The sequence below is a fragment of the Carcharhinus amblyrhynchos genome, chromosome 5 (assembly GCF_965287045.1).
Source record: "Carcharhinus amblyrhynchos chromosome 5, sCarAmb.v2.hapA, whole genome shotgun sequence".
Classification (NCBI taxonomy): Eukaryota; Metazoa; Chordata; class Chondrichthyes; order Carcharhiniformes; family Carcharhinidae; genus Carcharhinus; species Carcharhinus amblyrhynchos.
In genome coordinates this window covers 57,359,665-57,376,406 of record NC_137328.1, presented here as the reverse complement: position 1 = coordinate 57,376,406, position 16,742 = coordinate 57,359,665, and the positions used below count along the sequence as shown (strand labels likewise).

The 16,742-nt window shown below is 42.8% G+C and overlaps 1 protein-coding gene across 1 annotated transcript in view; it reads right to left on the bottom strand.

Annotated features, from left to right (window-relative positions):
- The window catches only part of LOC145343539 (uncharacterized), a 102,592-nt gene that overhangs the window by 48,475 nt on the left and 37,375 nt on the right, over nucleotides 1–16,742 (bottom strand). Inside the window, exon 9 of the mRNA XM_080189789.1 lies at nucleotides 8,588–8,757. Within this exon, the coding sequence (XP_080045915.1) occupies nucleotides 8,588–8,757 (170 nt within the window). The remainder of the gene's footprint in view (nucleotides 1–8,587; nucleotides 8,758–16,742) is intronic.

The window sequence follows — 16,742 nt, the reverse complement described above, 5'->3', positions numbered from 1 at the left end:
GCCTCAGACAGAGCATATAAAGCACAGACAGTTTAGAGATTACTGATTAGAATGCGAATCCTTACACCTAACCTGCTGTTCAAGACCTGAAGTGGCTGACAATGTGAGTGGAAGGAGCACTGATCACAGGTTACTGTAACCTGTGATCAGTGCTCCTTCCACTCACATTGTCAGCCACTTCAGGTCTTGAACAGCAGGTTAGGTGTAAGGATTCGCATTCTAATCAGTAATCTCTAGACTGTCTGTGCTTTATATGCTCTGTCTGAGGCCAGAACTCTCCATTCACCTGACGAAGAGGGAAACCTCGAAAGCTTGTGAGTATTATCAAATAAATCGGTTGGACTAAAACCTGGTGTTGTCAGACTTTTTACAAGGTTATATAAGGCATTGGTGAGGCCAAATTTAGAGTATTGTGTACAGTTTTGGTCACCTAGTTACAGGAAGGATGTAAATAAGGTTGAAAGAGTGCAGAGAAGGTTCACAAGGATGTTGCCGGGTCTTGAGAAGCTGAGTTACAGAGAGAGATTGAATAGGTTAGGACTTTATTCCCTGGAGTATAGAAGAATGAGGGGAGATTTGATAGCGATGTATAAGATTTTAATGGGTATAGATAGAGTGAATGCAAGCAGGCTTTTTCCACTGAGGCTAGGGGAGAAAAAAACCAGAGGGCATTGGTTAAGGGTGAAAGGAGAAAAGTTTAAAGGGAATATTAGTGGCGGGGAGCTTCTTCACGCAGAGAGTGGTGGGAGTGTGGAATGAGCTGCCGGATAAAGTGGTAAACGCGGGGTCACTTTTAACATTTAAGAAAAACTTGGAAAGGTTCATGGATGAGAGGGCTGTGGAAGGATATTGTTCAAGTGCAGGTCAGTGGGATTAGGCAAAAAATGGTTCGGCACAGACAGGAAGGACCAAAAGGCCTGTTTCTGAGCTGTAATTTTCTATGGTTCTATGTCTGCAGACCTCATTCTTCCAGGTGGTATAGGTACCGGATTTAAAAGGTGCTACCAAAGAATCCTTGACAAGTTGCCACAATGTAACTTGTAGATACTGCTACTGTGCGGTAATGGTGGAGGAAGTGGTTGTTTAAGATGGTGGATAGATTATCGTAAAGCTGCTTGCTTTGTCCTGGATGGTATCAAACTTCTTGAATGTTTCAAAGTTGCAATATCTGCCAGGTGGGAATTATTTCATCACAGTCCTGACTTGCACATGACGAAGGGGCTAACCCCAAAAGCTTGCGAGTCTATTATCAAATAAATCGGTTGGACTAAAACCTGGTGTTGTCAGACTTTTTACTGTGTTTACGCCAGTCCAACGTCGGCATACCCACATCATAGCTGATAGAAGACAGAGGGCGGTGGTTGATGGGAAATATTCAACCTGGAGTTCAGTTACAAGTGGTGTACCTCAGGGATCTGTTTTGGGGCCACTGCTGTTTGTCATTTTTATAAATGACCTAGATGAGGGTGTAGAAGGATGGGTTAGTAAATTTGCTGACGACACCAAAGTTGGAGGAGTTGTAGACAGTGAGGATGGATGTTACAGTTTGCAGAGGGACATAGATAAGCTGCAGAGCTGGGCTGAGAGGTGGCAAATGGAGTTTAATGCGGAAAAGTGTGAGGTGATTCACTTTGGTAAGAGTAACAGGAGTACAGAATATAGAGCTAATGGAAGGACTCTTGGTAGTGTCAACGAGCAGAGACATCTCGGTGTACATGTGCATAGATCCCTGAAAGTTGGCACCCAGGTTGATAAGGTTGTTAAGGAGGCGTACGGTGTGTTAGCTTTTATTGGTAAGGGGATTGAATTTCAGGGCCGTGAGGTCATGTTACAACTGTACAAAACTCTGGCGTGGCCGCACTTGGAGTATTGCGTACAGTTCTGGTCGCCGCATTATAAGAAGGATGTGGAGGCATTGGAAAGGGTGCAGAGGAGGTTTACCAGGATGTTGCCTGGTATGGTGGGAAGGTCTTATGAGGAAAGGCTGAGGGACTTGAGGTTATTTTCATTAGAAACAAGATGGTTGAGAGGTGACCTAATTGAGGCATACAAGATGATCAGAGGGTTAGATAGGGTGGATAGTGAGAGCCTTTTTCCTCGGATGGTGACAGCTAACACGAGGGGACATAGCTTTAAATTAAGGGGTGGTAATTATAGGACGGGTGCCAGGCAAAAGGCGGGGAATTATAGGCCGGTTAGTTTAACGTCTGTGGTAGGTAAAATGTTAGAATCCGTCATTAAGGAGGAAATTGCGAGGCATCTTGAAGGGAATTGCTTGATAGGGCAGACGCAACACGGTTTCATTAAAGGGAAGTCGTGTCTGACAAATTTACTGGAGTTCTATGAGGATGTGTCTAGGGCAGTGGATAGAGGAGAGCCGGTGGATGTGGTCTTTCTGGATTTTCAGAAGGTGTTTGACAAGGTACCTCACAAGAGGTTATTGCAGAAGGTCAGGGGGCATGGAGTTGGGGGTAGGGTGTTAGCGTGGATAGAGGATTGGTTGTCAAATAGGAGGCAGAGAGTGGGGGTCAATGGGTGCTATTCGGATTGGCGGTTGGTGACTAGTGGTGTGCCCCAGGGGTCGGTGCTGGGGCCTCAGCTATTTACCATTTATATAGATGATCTGGAGGAGGGAACCGAGTGCAGGGTGTCGAAATTTGCTGATGACACCAAGATTGGGGGAAAGGCAAATTGTGCGGAGGGTGTGGAGAGTCTGCAGAAGGATCTAGATAGGCTGGGCGTATGGGCCAGGAAATGGCAAATGGAATTTAATGTTGGCAAGTGTGAGGTGGTCCACTTTGGTAGGAAGAATGGTAGGAAGGACTATTACTTACGTGGCGAAAAACTGCAGCAGGCGACGGTGCAGAGGGACCTCGGGGTCCTTGTGCATGAGTCGCAAAAACACAGCTTGCAGGTGCAGCAGGTGGTCAGGAAGGCGAATGGGATGCTGGCCTTCATAGCGAGGGGGATTGAATATAAAAGTAGGGAGGTCTTGCTGCAGCTGTATAGGGCATTGGCGAGGCCGCAGCTGGAGTACTGTGTGCAGTTTTGGGCGCCGCACCTGCGCAAGGATATTTTGGCCCTGGAGGGAGTGCAGAGGAGGTTTACTAGGCTGATACCGGAGTTGAGGGGATTGAGCTATGAGGAGAGGCTGAATAAACTAGGCTTGTACTCGTTAGAGTTTAGAAGAATGAGGGGAGATCTCATTGAGACGTATAAGATGATGAATGGGATGGATAGGATAGAGGTGGAGAGACTCTTCCCGCTCAAAAAAGACAGTAGGACTAGGGGGCACAGCCTCAAGATAAAGGGGAGGCGGTTTAGAACGGAGTTGAGGAGGAACTTCTTCACTCAAAGGGTGGTGAATCTCTGGAATTCTCTGCCCGTTGAAGTGGTGGAGGCTGCCTCGCTAAATATTTTTAAGAAGCGGGTTGATGGGTTCTTGATAAGAGAGGGGATTAAGGGTTATGGGGAGAGGGCGGGAAAGTGGAACTGAGCCACGACAGATCAGCCATGATCTTATTGAATGGCGGGGCAGGCTCGAAGGGCTAGATGGCCTACTCCTGCTCCTATTTCTTATGTTCTTATGTTCTTATGTCAGAGGTAGGTTCTTTACTCAGAAGGTAGTAAGGGCGTGGAATGCCCTGCCTGCAGCAGTTGTGGACTCGCTAACTTTAACAAATGGTCAGTGGATAGGCATATGGATAACATTGGAATAGTTTAGGTTAGAGGGTCATTAGATTGGTTCCACTGGTCGGCGCAACATGGAGGGCCGAAGGGCCTGTACTGTGCTGTAATGTTCTATGTTCTATAAGGTGTTTATGGAGTGGTAAGGCCTATGTCTAGCAGTTTGTAGTAATGACAGAGTATGCTGTTAGTTGTGTTCTTAGTACATGGACAGTACAGACAATGTTTTCATTATATGGGCAGTTTTATTCATTGTTTCTCGAGTCAAAGGAGCTGTTTCACATTGGAAACAGTGTTAGCTCTGCTGCACACCTTCTGCCACCTTGTGGCAGTGTGACTCCAAGTGGAGTTCAACTCAGTCTCAAAGGCAAGTTTCTTCTCCAGGCTCTCTGTCTTTGCTTTTGTTCCAAACATCTTTACTACCCCAACATTCAGATTCAGGAGAATAAATTTTGCCTTACTTTAGTGCAAACACCCTCTAAGAGCTATTGCATGCTGTTTTGTTTACTCTTCCCTTCCTGACATGATACTCTCTGCAAAATATATTTTAACTTATTTAAATTATCTGAATCTGGCAGGAGGTGGCTACTAATTTGCTCCATAATCAGGGCATTGGTCATGACATTCTAATGCTAGAAAACTGTTTATCATCATCTCATTCCTCTCATATCACATACCATACAAACATCCAAATTAAGAGCAGGCCACTCATCCCCTCGGGCCTGTTCTTTATTCAATAAGGCTAATCTGATTGTAACTTTAGTTCCACATTCCTGATTATCCCTGATAATCTTTCATACCCTTCTTAATCAAAAATTTAGGTACTTCTGCCTTAAAAATATTCAAAGAAACTATTTCCACTGTGTTTTGAGGAAGCGATTTCCAAAGACTCATGACCCTTAGAGAAAAATTTTCTCATCTCTGTCTTAATTGAGCAACCCTTATTTTTAAGCAGTGATTCCTGGCTCTGTGATTACTTAAGAACATAAGAAATAGGAGCAGGAGTTGGCCAACTAGCCCTTCGAGCCTGCCCCGCCATTCAATAAGATCATGGCTGATCTGAAGTGGATCAATTCCACTTTCCCGCTTTCTCCCCATAACCCTTAATTCCCCTGTCTGTCAAAAACCTATCTACCCGTGACTTAAATATATTTAGCGAGGTAGCCTCCACCACTTCAACGGGCAGAGAATTCCAGAGATTCACCACCCTTTGAGTGAAGAAGTTCCTCCTCAACTCCGTTCTAAACTGCATCCCCCCCCCTTATCTTGAGGCTGTGCCCTCTAGTCCTGCTATCCTTTCTAAGCCGGAAGAATTTGTCTACCTCTACCCTATCCATCCCTTTCATCATCTTATACATCTCTATATGAACCCCCCTCATCCTTCTAAACTCCAACGAGTACAGACCCAGTCTATTTAGTCTCTCTTCATAGTCTAACCTCCTCATCTCCGGTATCAGCCTAGTGAACCTCCTCTGCACTTCTTCCAAGGCCAAAATATCCTTGCGCAAGTGCGGCGACCAAAACTGCACACAATACTCCAGCTGTGGCCTCACCAGTGCCCTGTACAGTTGCAGCAAGACCTCCCTGCTTTTATATTCTATCCCCCTCGCTATAAAGGCCAGCATCCCATTTGCCTTCTTGAACACCTGCTGCACCTGCAGACTGGGTTTTTGCGACTCATGCCCAAGGACCCCCAGGTCCCTCTGCACTGTAGGATGCCCTTTAAATAGTAATCCCTCCTACTATTATTCCTGCCAAAGTGGATAACCTCACACTTGCTAACGTTGTACTCCATCTGTCAGGTCATCACCCACTCGCTCAGCCTATCCAGATCCCTCTGCAGACTTTCCACACCCTCCACGCAATTTGCTTTTCCACTCATCCTTGTGTCATCAGCAAATTTCGTCACACAAGAGGAAATATCACCCCCTCCCCCACACCATTTCAGAGTTGCTATCATTGTGATGAACCAGTGTGATAAGCCAGTAAGATCTCACCCCTAGCCTTTGATCTCTTTTAGCCACAGTATTTATATGGCCGTCGAGTTCAATTTCTGGTCAATGGTAACCTCCGGGATGTTGATAATGGGGGATTCAGCGATGGTAACATCATTAAACATCAAGGGGCAATGGTTAGGTTCTCTCTTATTGGAGATAGTCATTGTCTGACACTTGTGCAGCACAGATGTTACTTGCCACTTGTCAGCCTAAGCCTAGACATTGTGCAGGTCTTGCTGCAACTGGACATGGGCTGCTTCAGTATCTTGAGGAGTCGCAAATGATGCTGAGCATTGTGCAATCATCAGCAAACATCCCCGCTTCTGATCTTAATGATGGAAGGAAAGTCATCTATGGAACAGCTGAAGATGGTTAGGCCGAGGGCAGAACCCTGACCTCCAATTGTCAGAACCATCTTCCTTCACGCCAGTTCTGACCAGCACATTTCCCCCCACACATTTCCCATCGACTCCAGCTTTACTAGAGCTCCTGGATGCAATATTTGGTCAAACGCTGCCTCAACGTCAAGGGCAGTCATTCTCATCTCAGCCGGAATTCTCCCAACCCACCTACCACTGAAATTTTAGCGGGTGGATTGTGGACAATGTGAAACACCATTGATGGTCTGGTGGGAATTTCCGACTTCCAGACCTGGAAAATTCCGTGCCTCATCTCTGGCATTCAATTCTTTTGCCCATGTTTGAACCAAGGCTGTAATAAGGTCAGGAACTGAGTAACCTTGGCAGAACCCAAACTGAGCATTCATGAGCAGGTTATTGCTAGTTAAGTGCCACTTCATAGCACTACGACCAACCCCTTCTATAACTTTACCGATGTTTGAGAGTAGACTGAAAGGATGGTAATTGGCTGGGTTGGATTTGTCCTGTTTCTTCTGTGGAATTGGCACGTTCTCCCCTTGTCAGCATGGGTTTCTTCTGGGTGCTCCGTTTTTTTCCCACACTCCAAAGATGTGTGGGTTAGGTTGATTGGCCATGCTAAATTGCCCTTAGTGGCAGGGGGTTAGCAGGGTAAAAAGGGGATAGGCCCTGGGTGGGATTGTTGTCTGTGCAGGCTCAATGGGCTGAATGACCTCCTTCTGCCCTGTAGGGATTCTATGAGGACATACAATTTTCCATATTGCCAGGTAGATACCAGTGTTGTAGGAATGTCTCAAAATGTTTTAGAAACAGATGAGGCCAAAGAAAAGAAGAAAAAGATGAACAGGACGAAACTGGCGACAGTGAGCTGATGGTAATCTTAGATCATCTACGATACAATGTTGTGAATCTGTGGTTCCACTGGTGGTGAGATTGTCCTACATGTCAAAGCTTTGCATCATATCACCCAAGGGGAAACTCAAGTAAAAAAATAAAGGGGCCAAGAATGAAGCCCTGCAGCAGACTGTATACTGGCTTCTGAGAAATGCAGGAATAAACATTCAGAGTTCACATGATGAGGTGAAACAAAATATTTGCCACATTATTAAAGATCTACACACAGACATTCATTTTTGGATATAATGAAATGTTGATAAGATAACTAAATTAAAAGTTACAGTACCAAAATATAACGTAAATGAAGGATCATGTGACCTGTTCTGCAAAGCTAATAGGAAAGAGTTGGACAGTGGAACTAATTAGATAGCTCTTTCAAAGAGCCAGCAGAGGCTTAATGGGCAGAATGGCCATCTTATGTTTCTACATATACCAAAAGGCATTTGATAAGGTGCCACAGAAAGGGGTGCTGGGTGTGATATGGGAGCACGGATAGAGGATTGGCTGACCAACAAGAAAGTGTGTGTCAGGATAAGTTAATCATTTTCAGGTTTGCAAATCAAAGAACGGAGTGCCACAGGGTTTAGTGTTGTGGTTTCTACCATTTAGGATCTACATCATTTACTTGGATGAAGGGGCAGATTGTAACATAACCAAATTTGCTGTTGATACAAAAAAAAGGCAGAAAAGTAATTTGTGTGGAGCATACAAAAGGTCTGCAAAGGAATACAGAATAGGATGAATATGTAAGTGGGCAAATACTTAGCAGATGGAATCTAATGTGGAAAAGTATAAGGTTGCTCACTTTGACAGGAAGAATAGAAAACCAGAATATTATTTAAATGGAGAGGAAGTGCATAACACTGTGGTATAGTGGAATCTGAGTGTCCTTGTACACGAATCACAAAATCCTAGCCTACAGTAATAGTTAGGAAGGCAAATGGAATTTTGGCCTTTATTGCAAGAGGATGGAATATAAAAGTAGAGAAGTCTTGCAACAACTGTACAGTGGTTTGATGAGACCACACCTCAAGTGACATGCATTGGTGAAGCTAGACCTAGAATAATGTGTATGGTTTAGCCTCCTTACCAAAGGTGTTATATACTTGCATTGAAAGAAGTTCAAAAAAGGTTTGCATGGTTGATTTTTGGGATAAAGGCGTTGTCTTATGAGGAAAGGTTGAGCAAAATGGGCATATACTGATTGGAATGCAGAAGAACGAGAGGTGATCTTATTGAAATAACTTCGAGAGTGCTGAGATGGTAGTTACTTAGAGGATGTTTCCTCGTGCAGGAATCACAAACCGGAGGACACAGATTAAAAATAAGGAGTCTTCCATTTAAGATGGAGATGAGGAGCAATTTCTTCTCTCAGAGTGTCTTTGGTATTATCTTCTACAGGGCACAGTAGGGACTGGGAGATTGAATATATTCAAGGCAGGCGGAGATAGAGAGATTTGGAGTCAAGAATTATGGCGGGGGGCAAGGAAAGCAGAATTAACCTCAGCGAGATAAACCATGATCTACTGAATGGAGAAGCAAGCTTGAGGGACTAATGCAATGATTTTATGCAGATAACTCATCTAACAGGAGGTAAGTCACTTAAATGTATATGGAATATGTTTGTACCTTAAGTGAATCCTTGCAATGGCTGAACAGCTTCTTTAATCCAGACTCAGTAATGCATTTTCTTCTGTCATTGCATCGATAAAGCCTGAGGCTTCGTGGTCGATGATGCCCAATACTTGCAAGACAGTCATCATTCAAACAGTTGCTATTTTCAATTTGAACTGTCGTCCCTGGAAAATAAATAGTATATCTCAAAGTTTTGCTCTCTTGTGTCTTAAACAGAAAAGGCCACATTGTTTCAGAGCAAAGCTCTTTCTGTACTTGGAAGGATTTTCTTCTGAACTTCCATATTTTAGTCTCCCACCCAGTATTATCATGGCCTAAAATATTGACCTGATTTTCAGCAATGTTGTTTTGAAAGCAGGCACTAAGTGCACACAAATATCCCATTATGATCACCACCGTTTCCCTCCCCCCCCCCGCAACATGTAAGCCCCACCATAGTGCTGGACTACACAAATAATTATAAAAATCATATCTGCATTTTTAATTGACAGATTTGATATGGTATCAAGCCACAGGATGACATATTACTTGCTCTGTATTTTTAACAATTATATTTTTATATCATGCACTTTAAGCATTGTGGTTCCTTTTTAAATACATCCTAAACAAGGAAGCAAAGAAACCATAATGAGAGTCCGTGTGGAATGGAGGGTGGTGAGCCAAAGACACTGCTGGATGTCAGTCAAAGAGAGACAAGGTACGAAGACAGTGGGCCACGTTACAAGGATCACACAGGGACACCATGGTACTTGCTTTGAGAACAGGTTCGGAGGGGTTGGGGAGGTCATCTGGGTAGAAGCCTTGAAATAAGAAAGAGTCCATGTACCACTGACCCCAAGCAGGAGGGGTATCTCAGGACTCACAGAAGTCACATGGCAGGGACACATCTGCAACCTCAGGACCAGAAAGGTCAGTCTCAGGGTGGGAACAGAAGAGCAGGCTAGCCCCGGGACAGCCTGTATCAGCGAGGCTGAACGCTCATCAAATGTCTGAGTGACAATCTCAGCAAAGATGATGGATCTCGAAGGCAGTCATCAATGTCAACAGAAGAACTCCTTTGTTCAGGCAAAATGAATTTAAGATTGTCAGCACTTTAAATATGACCCCAGCACCTACTGCAACATCAGCTGATGCTGACTTCAATGCCTGACTTTCGGACATTTGATTAGACATTTCCTGTGCTTTGCATGAGTTAACTGACTAGCTGTGGTGAGACTGCATGATCACCATGCAGAAACAGCAGATGCTTTCAGTGCCACTTCGAGGATCTGTGTCCTTACCGCTAAATTCAGTCAGAACAACAGCAAGTAACATGCATTCTGAGGCTATCCCACTAAACTTGGAATCAACCATGAAAAACAAATGCTTGAAAGAAGCAATCATTGAGTTGTGCACGTGAAAATCACGAAGGAAATGTGATCACAAAGAATATAACAACTTAAAAATTCCAAAATCCTGTACTATAGTTGGCTGGGACAGGCTACAGAGGAGGAAGTTCCCAGTTTTTGACCCAATGATAGTGAAGGAACGGCAATATAACTCCAAGTCAGGATGGTGTGTGGCTTAGAGGGGAGATTACATGAGAACTTATGTTCGCATGCACTTGCTATCCTGAAAGTAGAAGTCATGGGTTTGAAAGATGCAATTGAAGGAGCTTTGTTGAGTTGTTTCAGTACACTGTGTAGATGGTACACTTTGCTACCACTGTGTGCCAGTGGTAGAGGGAGTAGATATTGGAGGTGGTGGGTGGGGTGCCAATCAAGCAGGCTGCTTTGACCTGTTGAACTCCGAGCGTTGTTGGAACTGCAGTCGTCCTGGCAATTGGAGAGTATTCCATCACAATCCTGATTTTGCCATGGACAGCTTTTTGGGGGCGGGGGCGCAGTGCAGGGTGGGGTTGGTCAGGAGGTAAAATACCTGCTGCAGAATTAATTTGCTACATTAGACCTCTTGCTCACACAGTGCAACCAATGAGCAGTATAAGTGGTGCTGGCTTCATGCAGGAATGATAAAATTCAGCAAGTAGCAGCAAGGTACAATTCTGTCTGCAACAAAATGAATAGGCATGGAGTTAATCGCAAACCGTGACCCACATGCCAACTTTCTGGAGTTATCCAATTTAGAGTCCATTGGACTTTTCTTATTAAACATTAATACTTAAGTAGAGAGTTCCGTAAATGTATAAACACCAGATGTTGGAAAATAAAATGGATAATTAATGCATTTAGTTGTCTAAAGATGTGTATACTCTGTAATCAACACTTTGTACTTTTGGAAGATTAATAACTTTGCCAGGTTACAGAACCTTTGAATCAAACCAGACTGAAAGTGACAGTGGAAGGCCAATATCATCTTGACTCAAAACACCTTTTTAAACTAATAAGATTAAAATGATGAATATTTGACCTCTAATTACTTCAGCCCTAAATCCTAATCTTAGTTTCTCTAAATTGGATAAATATGCTGTGCAAACTGTACAATCTAGGATACTTCACAATCATTATGTTTTGTTTTTAGATGGAGCGTTACTTTTCTGGCATCCACACACACGCATGTATGCATTCTTTTACCTGTTACAAAGAGTGTCAGGAATATCTGATGCAATTATCAAGAACACGTTTGTATTCAAACTTCTACACTGATTTGAGTACAAACCTTTAAAAATTCAAGTCAGAATTCTTAAACTGTTCAAGGTTTCAGATTACAATTTGGAATTCTAAGAATGTGTAAAGAAGATATTGCATCCTGCTTATAGTAAAGAATATTAAACTAATGTCACTAATGTTCTCATTGGTTCAAGTTAATTGACGCACATTTCCGATAAGAAAGAATTAGGAGTGTACATACTAAGGAGCTAAAAGGACTTCCTGCTAAGCCACAATAATGAAGCTTAAACTGTTTACACAGCTGAATCCATGTTACTTGGCTTCACAAAATTCAGTGGGGACTGGTTTTAAAAAGTACATATACACAAGAGCAATCAGAATATCCTTTGTTCTGTTTACTGGTTGTGCGGTTGCATCACCTTGATAGGAATGTTTATTGGAACACCTTTAGCAAAGTATTTGACAAATCATTTCTCATTTGCTAACATTTTTAAAAAATTCGTTCATGGGATGTGGGCATTTATTGCCCATCCCTAATTACCATTGAGAGGGTGGTAGTGAGCCACTTTATTGAACAGGGACTGCAGCAATGGTACCACCATTGAATGTCAAGGGGAGATAGTTGAATTCTCTCTTGTTGTAGGTGGTAATTATCTGGCACTTGTTTTCCACCTAACAGCCTAAGCCAAAATGTTTTGTGCACATGGACATAGACTATCTCAGTATCTGAGAAACCGTGAATGGAGCTGAGTATTGTGCAATCAGCAAACATTCCCAGCTGATCTTATGATGGAGGGAAGGCCATTGATGAAGCAGCTGAATGAAGATGGTTGGACTTAGGAACCCATTCAGAGGAACTCTGCAGTAATGTCCCTGGGACTGAGATAATTGACCTCCAACAATCACAACCATATTTCTTTGTGCTAGATATAACTCTAACCAGTGGAGAGCCTTCCTCTTGACTCTTTATGATCCAGTTGATGTTATAACTGGATAGGACAATCCCAGAATGGAACCCTGGCTCAAAAGACCATAACATTTTGCTTTTCTTCAATCAAATGTGGAGGAATAGTCACAAGTTTTAATAACAAGAAAAATACACTTATTAAACATGGAAAAATAGATTATAATACAATAGTCCCTTGCTCCTCCTTTAGCTTAATAATTATACACAGGCTTTAAGATATATGAATTATATCTTAATCTACAGTCATCTTGTTAATACCCAAAGTCCCTTTGATGCACACAAGATGACTGTGGTCAAGTGCATACTCCTCTCTGAATCCAAGTTAGTGGTTTTAATCCTCAGAATCCCTCCAGATTATTGTCACAGTGCGAGTTTCCAAACCCCACTCTCAAGAACTTTAAACTTTAAAATCACCTCTCATAATAATGCTTTCCATTTGCAGGTTGCATTCCAAAAAGCACCCCAGGAATTTCAAGTGATACATTTAAACAAAAGTTCCACTCCACATTTTATAGCAAATCCAGCCCAGGATTTTGCACCTCACCCTTCAAAATTCCGTGGTCTCAACTGGTTTCCACTCTTAGAGAAAGTCTGATATCTAATCAATACTGTCTTCCCAATTATTTTGAAATTTGTTTCAAAGACAGTAGTAAGGCATTCCAAACTTAGGTTTACTTTAGAAACTTTTCTCTAGGTACTCACTAGCCAATTCCTTTTCAGCTTTGTCTGTGATGTCCAAGAACAGTATTCGATTCTATTTCCAAATTTACAGAACAAACTGTCCTTTAGTTCCTCTGAACCTTGTTTTCTTGCATATTACTTCATTGTACAGCTTTTCCTGCTTCGAGCAGAGCTGAGAGATGTTGTTTCCTCTCTGGCTTTCTATCTGCAAATACTCTGGCTTCCAGAAAACTAAGAACAAAGGAAGCCCTCTCTCTCTCTCTCTCTCTCTGGAAGTGGGCCTCCTGTTGCTAAGCAACACCATTGCAACTATATTTATTCTTCATGCATAGCCCTCTCTGAGCACAAGAGAAACACAGTTGGAACATAAACTCCCACACATAAAAACACCTTTGTCCTGTTTGAATCTAATAATGGGTCCCTTCCAGGCACAGAAACACTAAAGCAAACCCATCTAAAACTATACCTTACTTCTAATATTTAGCAATACAAGTTTAAATCCCTTCAAATTACCTTTGTTTTCCTAACAACTCTCATTGACTCAAGTTTTGCTAGGGCTCCTTGATGCCACATTTGTTCAAGTGCTGCCTTGATGCCAAGGCCAGTCAGTCCCACCTTACCTCCTGAGTAAAGCTCTTTTGTCCATGTTTGGACTAAGGCTGTAATGATGTCAGGAGTTGAGTGGCTGTGACAGAACTCAACGGGGACATCAGTGAGCTGGTTATGGCTGAGTAAGTGCCATTTGATATAACTGTTGACAACGCCTTCCATCACAGGGTACATTCTGTGCCCTTGCCACTCTCTGATGCGTGATAAAAGTCCAGGTATGAAATGTCCTTTTTTTGTGGATGGAATATAGCTGGACATTTTTCCACGTTGTCAGGTAGATGCAGCTCTACTGGTACAGCTTGGCAAAGGGTGCAGCAAGGTTCTGGAGCACAAGTCTTCAGTCTTTTATTGCCAGAATTTTGTCAAGGCCCAAAGCCTTTCAGTATCCAGTGCCTCCAGTATAGCTATCATGAGGACTGAATCAAAATTAGCTGGAAACTGGCATCTGTAATGCTGGGGACCATTGAAGGAGGCCAAGGTGGATCATTCACTCAGCACTTCTGGCTGAAGATTGTGTGAACGCTTCAGGCTTATCTCTTGCATTGGTATGCTGGGCTCCCCGATCACTGATGATGGAGATATTTATGGAGGCTCTTCCTGCAGTTGGTTGTTTAATTGTCAATCACCATTCATGACCGAAATGGTAGGAATGCTTAGCTCTGTTTATCATACGCTGCTTTTGTTCTTTGGCATGTAAATAATAGTTGTAGCTTCACCAAGTTGACACCTCATTTTTAGGTATGCCTTGTGTTGCTCCTGGTATGCCCTCCTGTGCTCTTCATTGAACCATCATTGATCTCCTAGCTTGGTGGTAACAGTAATGTGAGGTATATGCCAGGCCATAAGTTTAGAGATTGTGGTTGTTTATAATTCTGCTGTTGCTGATGGTCCATTTTGCCTCATGATTGCCCAGTTTTGAGTTGCTAGATCAGTTTGAAATCTATCCCATTCAGCATGTAATGCAACACAAAGCAATTAAGGGTATCCTCATTGTGACAATGGCACTTTATCTCCACAAGGGCTGGGCAATGATCAATCGCACCAATGCTGTCTTGGACAGATACATCTGTGAAAGGTAGATTCATGGAGATGAAGTCAAATAGGTTCTTTCCTCTTGCTGGTTCCCTCATCACTTGTTGCAGACTCAATCTAGCAGCTATGGGATTAAGGATTACGGGGTGCAGGCGGGTAAGTGGAACTGAACCACTATCAGATCAGCCATGATCTTATTGAATGGCGGGGCAGGCTCGAGGGGCTAGATGGCCTACTCCTGCTCCTATTTATGTTCTTATGCCCATTAGGACTCGCCAACTTGGCCAATAGTGGTGCTACTGAGCCATTCTTGGTGATGAACATTGAAGTCTCCTATCCAGAATGCTTGCCACCCTCAGTGCTTCTACTAAGTGGTGCTCATCATTAAGTGGTACTGATTCATCAGTAAGAGGTCCCCTTGTCCATGTCTGATCTGGTGCCAAGAGTTGTCACAGGATTCTGAGGATGTTCAGAACTTCTAGGGCAATTCCTTCCTAACTATATACCACTATGCCATCACCTCTGTCTTATCGGTGGGACAGGGCATACCCAGGGATTACGGTGGTGGTGTCTGAGACATTGTCTGCAAGCAGGTATTATTCCATGAGTGTAACAAAGCCTGGCTGCTGCTTGTTTCATTTGTGGGACAGCTCTCCTAATTTTGGCACAAAATGCCAAGATCTCAATAAGGAGGACTTTGCAGGCTTTTCTGTTGTTGTATCCAATGCCTAGGTCAATGCTGGTGATTGGTCCAATTTCATTCCTTTTTGTAGTGGTTTCATACAACTGAGTGGTTTGCTTGGCAATTTCAGAGAGCACTTAAATGTCAACCACATTGCTGTTGGTCTGCAGTTACATGTAGGCTGAGCCAGACCAAGTAAGGACATTAGTCCAAGTTTTTAAATGACAATCAACATTACCAAGATGAGCTTTTTAATTCCAGATTTATTAACTGAATTTAAATTCCACCAGCTATTGTGGTGGGGTTTGAATACATGTGACCAGAGCTTCAGTCTGGGTTTCTGGATTACTCGGATGGTGCCTAGCTCCCTGCAAATTCACATGAGAAAGAAAAATTACAGTGCATCACATTTGACCATGCAAAAATGTTCATGGCTTAAACATTTTCCTTTCCCTCCAATAAAAAGTAATGACAGTGATGTCTCTTTTATTCAACAATTTCAACACTCCAGTGCTTGAATTTAGAGATAAAGATCATAATTAAAAGATAGCAGATTAAATGTAACATTGCTCTTAATTTTAAAACAAGACAAAACAAAGCCTTAATTTGCTGTTGTTTCTGCCATTTTGTGTATAACCAAAAATTTTGAGTTGAGTCTGTGAACCCGAGTTGCAACATTTTTCTTGTTTTACACTCCAATCCAGAACAGCATAATAAAAATCATGAACTTAGAAACGGCCTCTCTTTTTGCTTGTGTGCAATTTTGGCTTCAATATCCAAGGGACGACGTACTTGCTTTGTTGGGGAACGGTGAAGATTCATGAGTTTGGTCCTGGGATGAGAGGCTGAGTAAATTGGGCCTATATCTCTGTAGTTATAGAGATAGTTAAAGAGATAGAAGAATGAGAGGTGATCTCATTGAAACATTAAGATTCTGGAAGTCTTTAGGAATGATATAAGGAGAAATTGCTTCACTCAAAGGGTTGTAAATCTTTGAAATTCTCGACCCCGAGCTTGTGGCTGCTCCATCATTTAACATGCTTAAGATTTTTGCTCTCAAAGTATAGGGGAAGTGGGCAGGAGAATGGAATTGAGGGAGTAGATCAGCTATGATCACATTGATTGGATGCTCAGACTCGAGAGGCTCTATGATCTGCTTCTGTTCCTGTTTCTTATATGTTTATAAGTTATATGCAGAATCTTATAACCTTTGTTTTAAACATGGGCTGGAACTATTTCCAGATTCTAACCCCAATGGTGTCTGAGAATCACCACTGGCATAATTTTTTTGGAGGTAGGTAGCCAATTGGGACAGTGGACAGCATGCAGAAAGCCCTCAAGATGCAGATGCCTTCTAAGGGCTTTGAATTTTTTAAAAATAAAGTGTGGCCACACCTGCCAGGCCATCATCGTAGAGGGGGCCTATCTGCCCCAACAGCAACACCAATTTTCCCCCACTTAATTGACTCAGATCGGAAACATGCCACTTGCAAAAGGGTAACTGATTCTTATCTCATTCTGACACCAGGGAACATACTCACCGATAAAGAACTGTGTAGAATTGGCAACCTG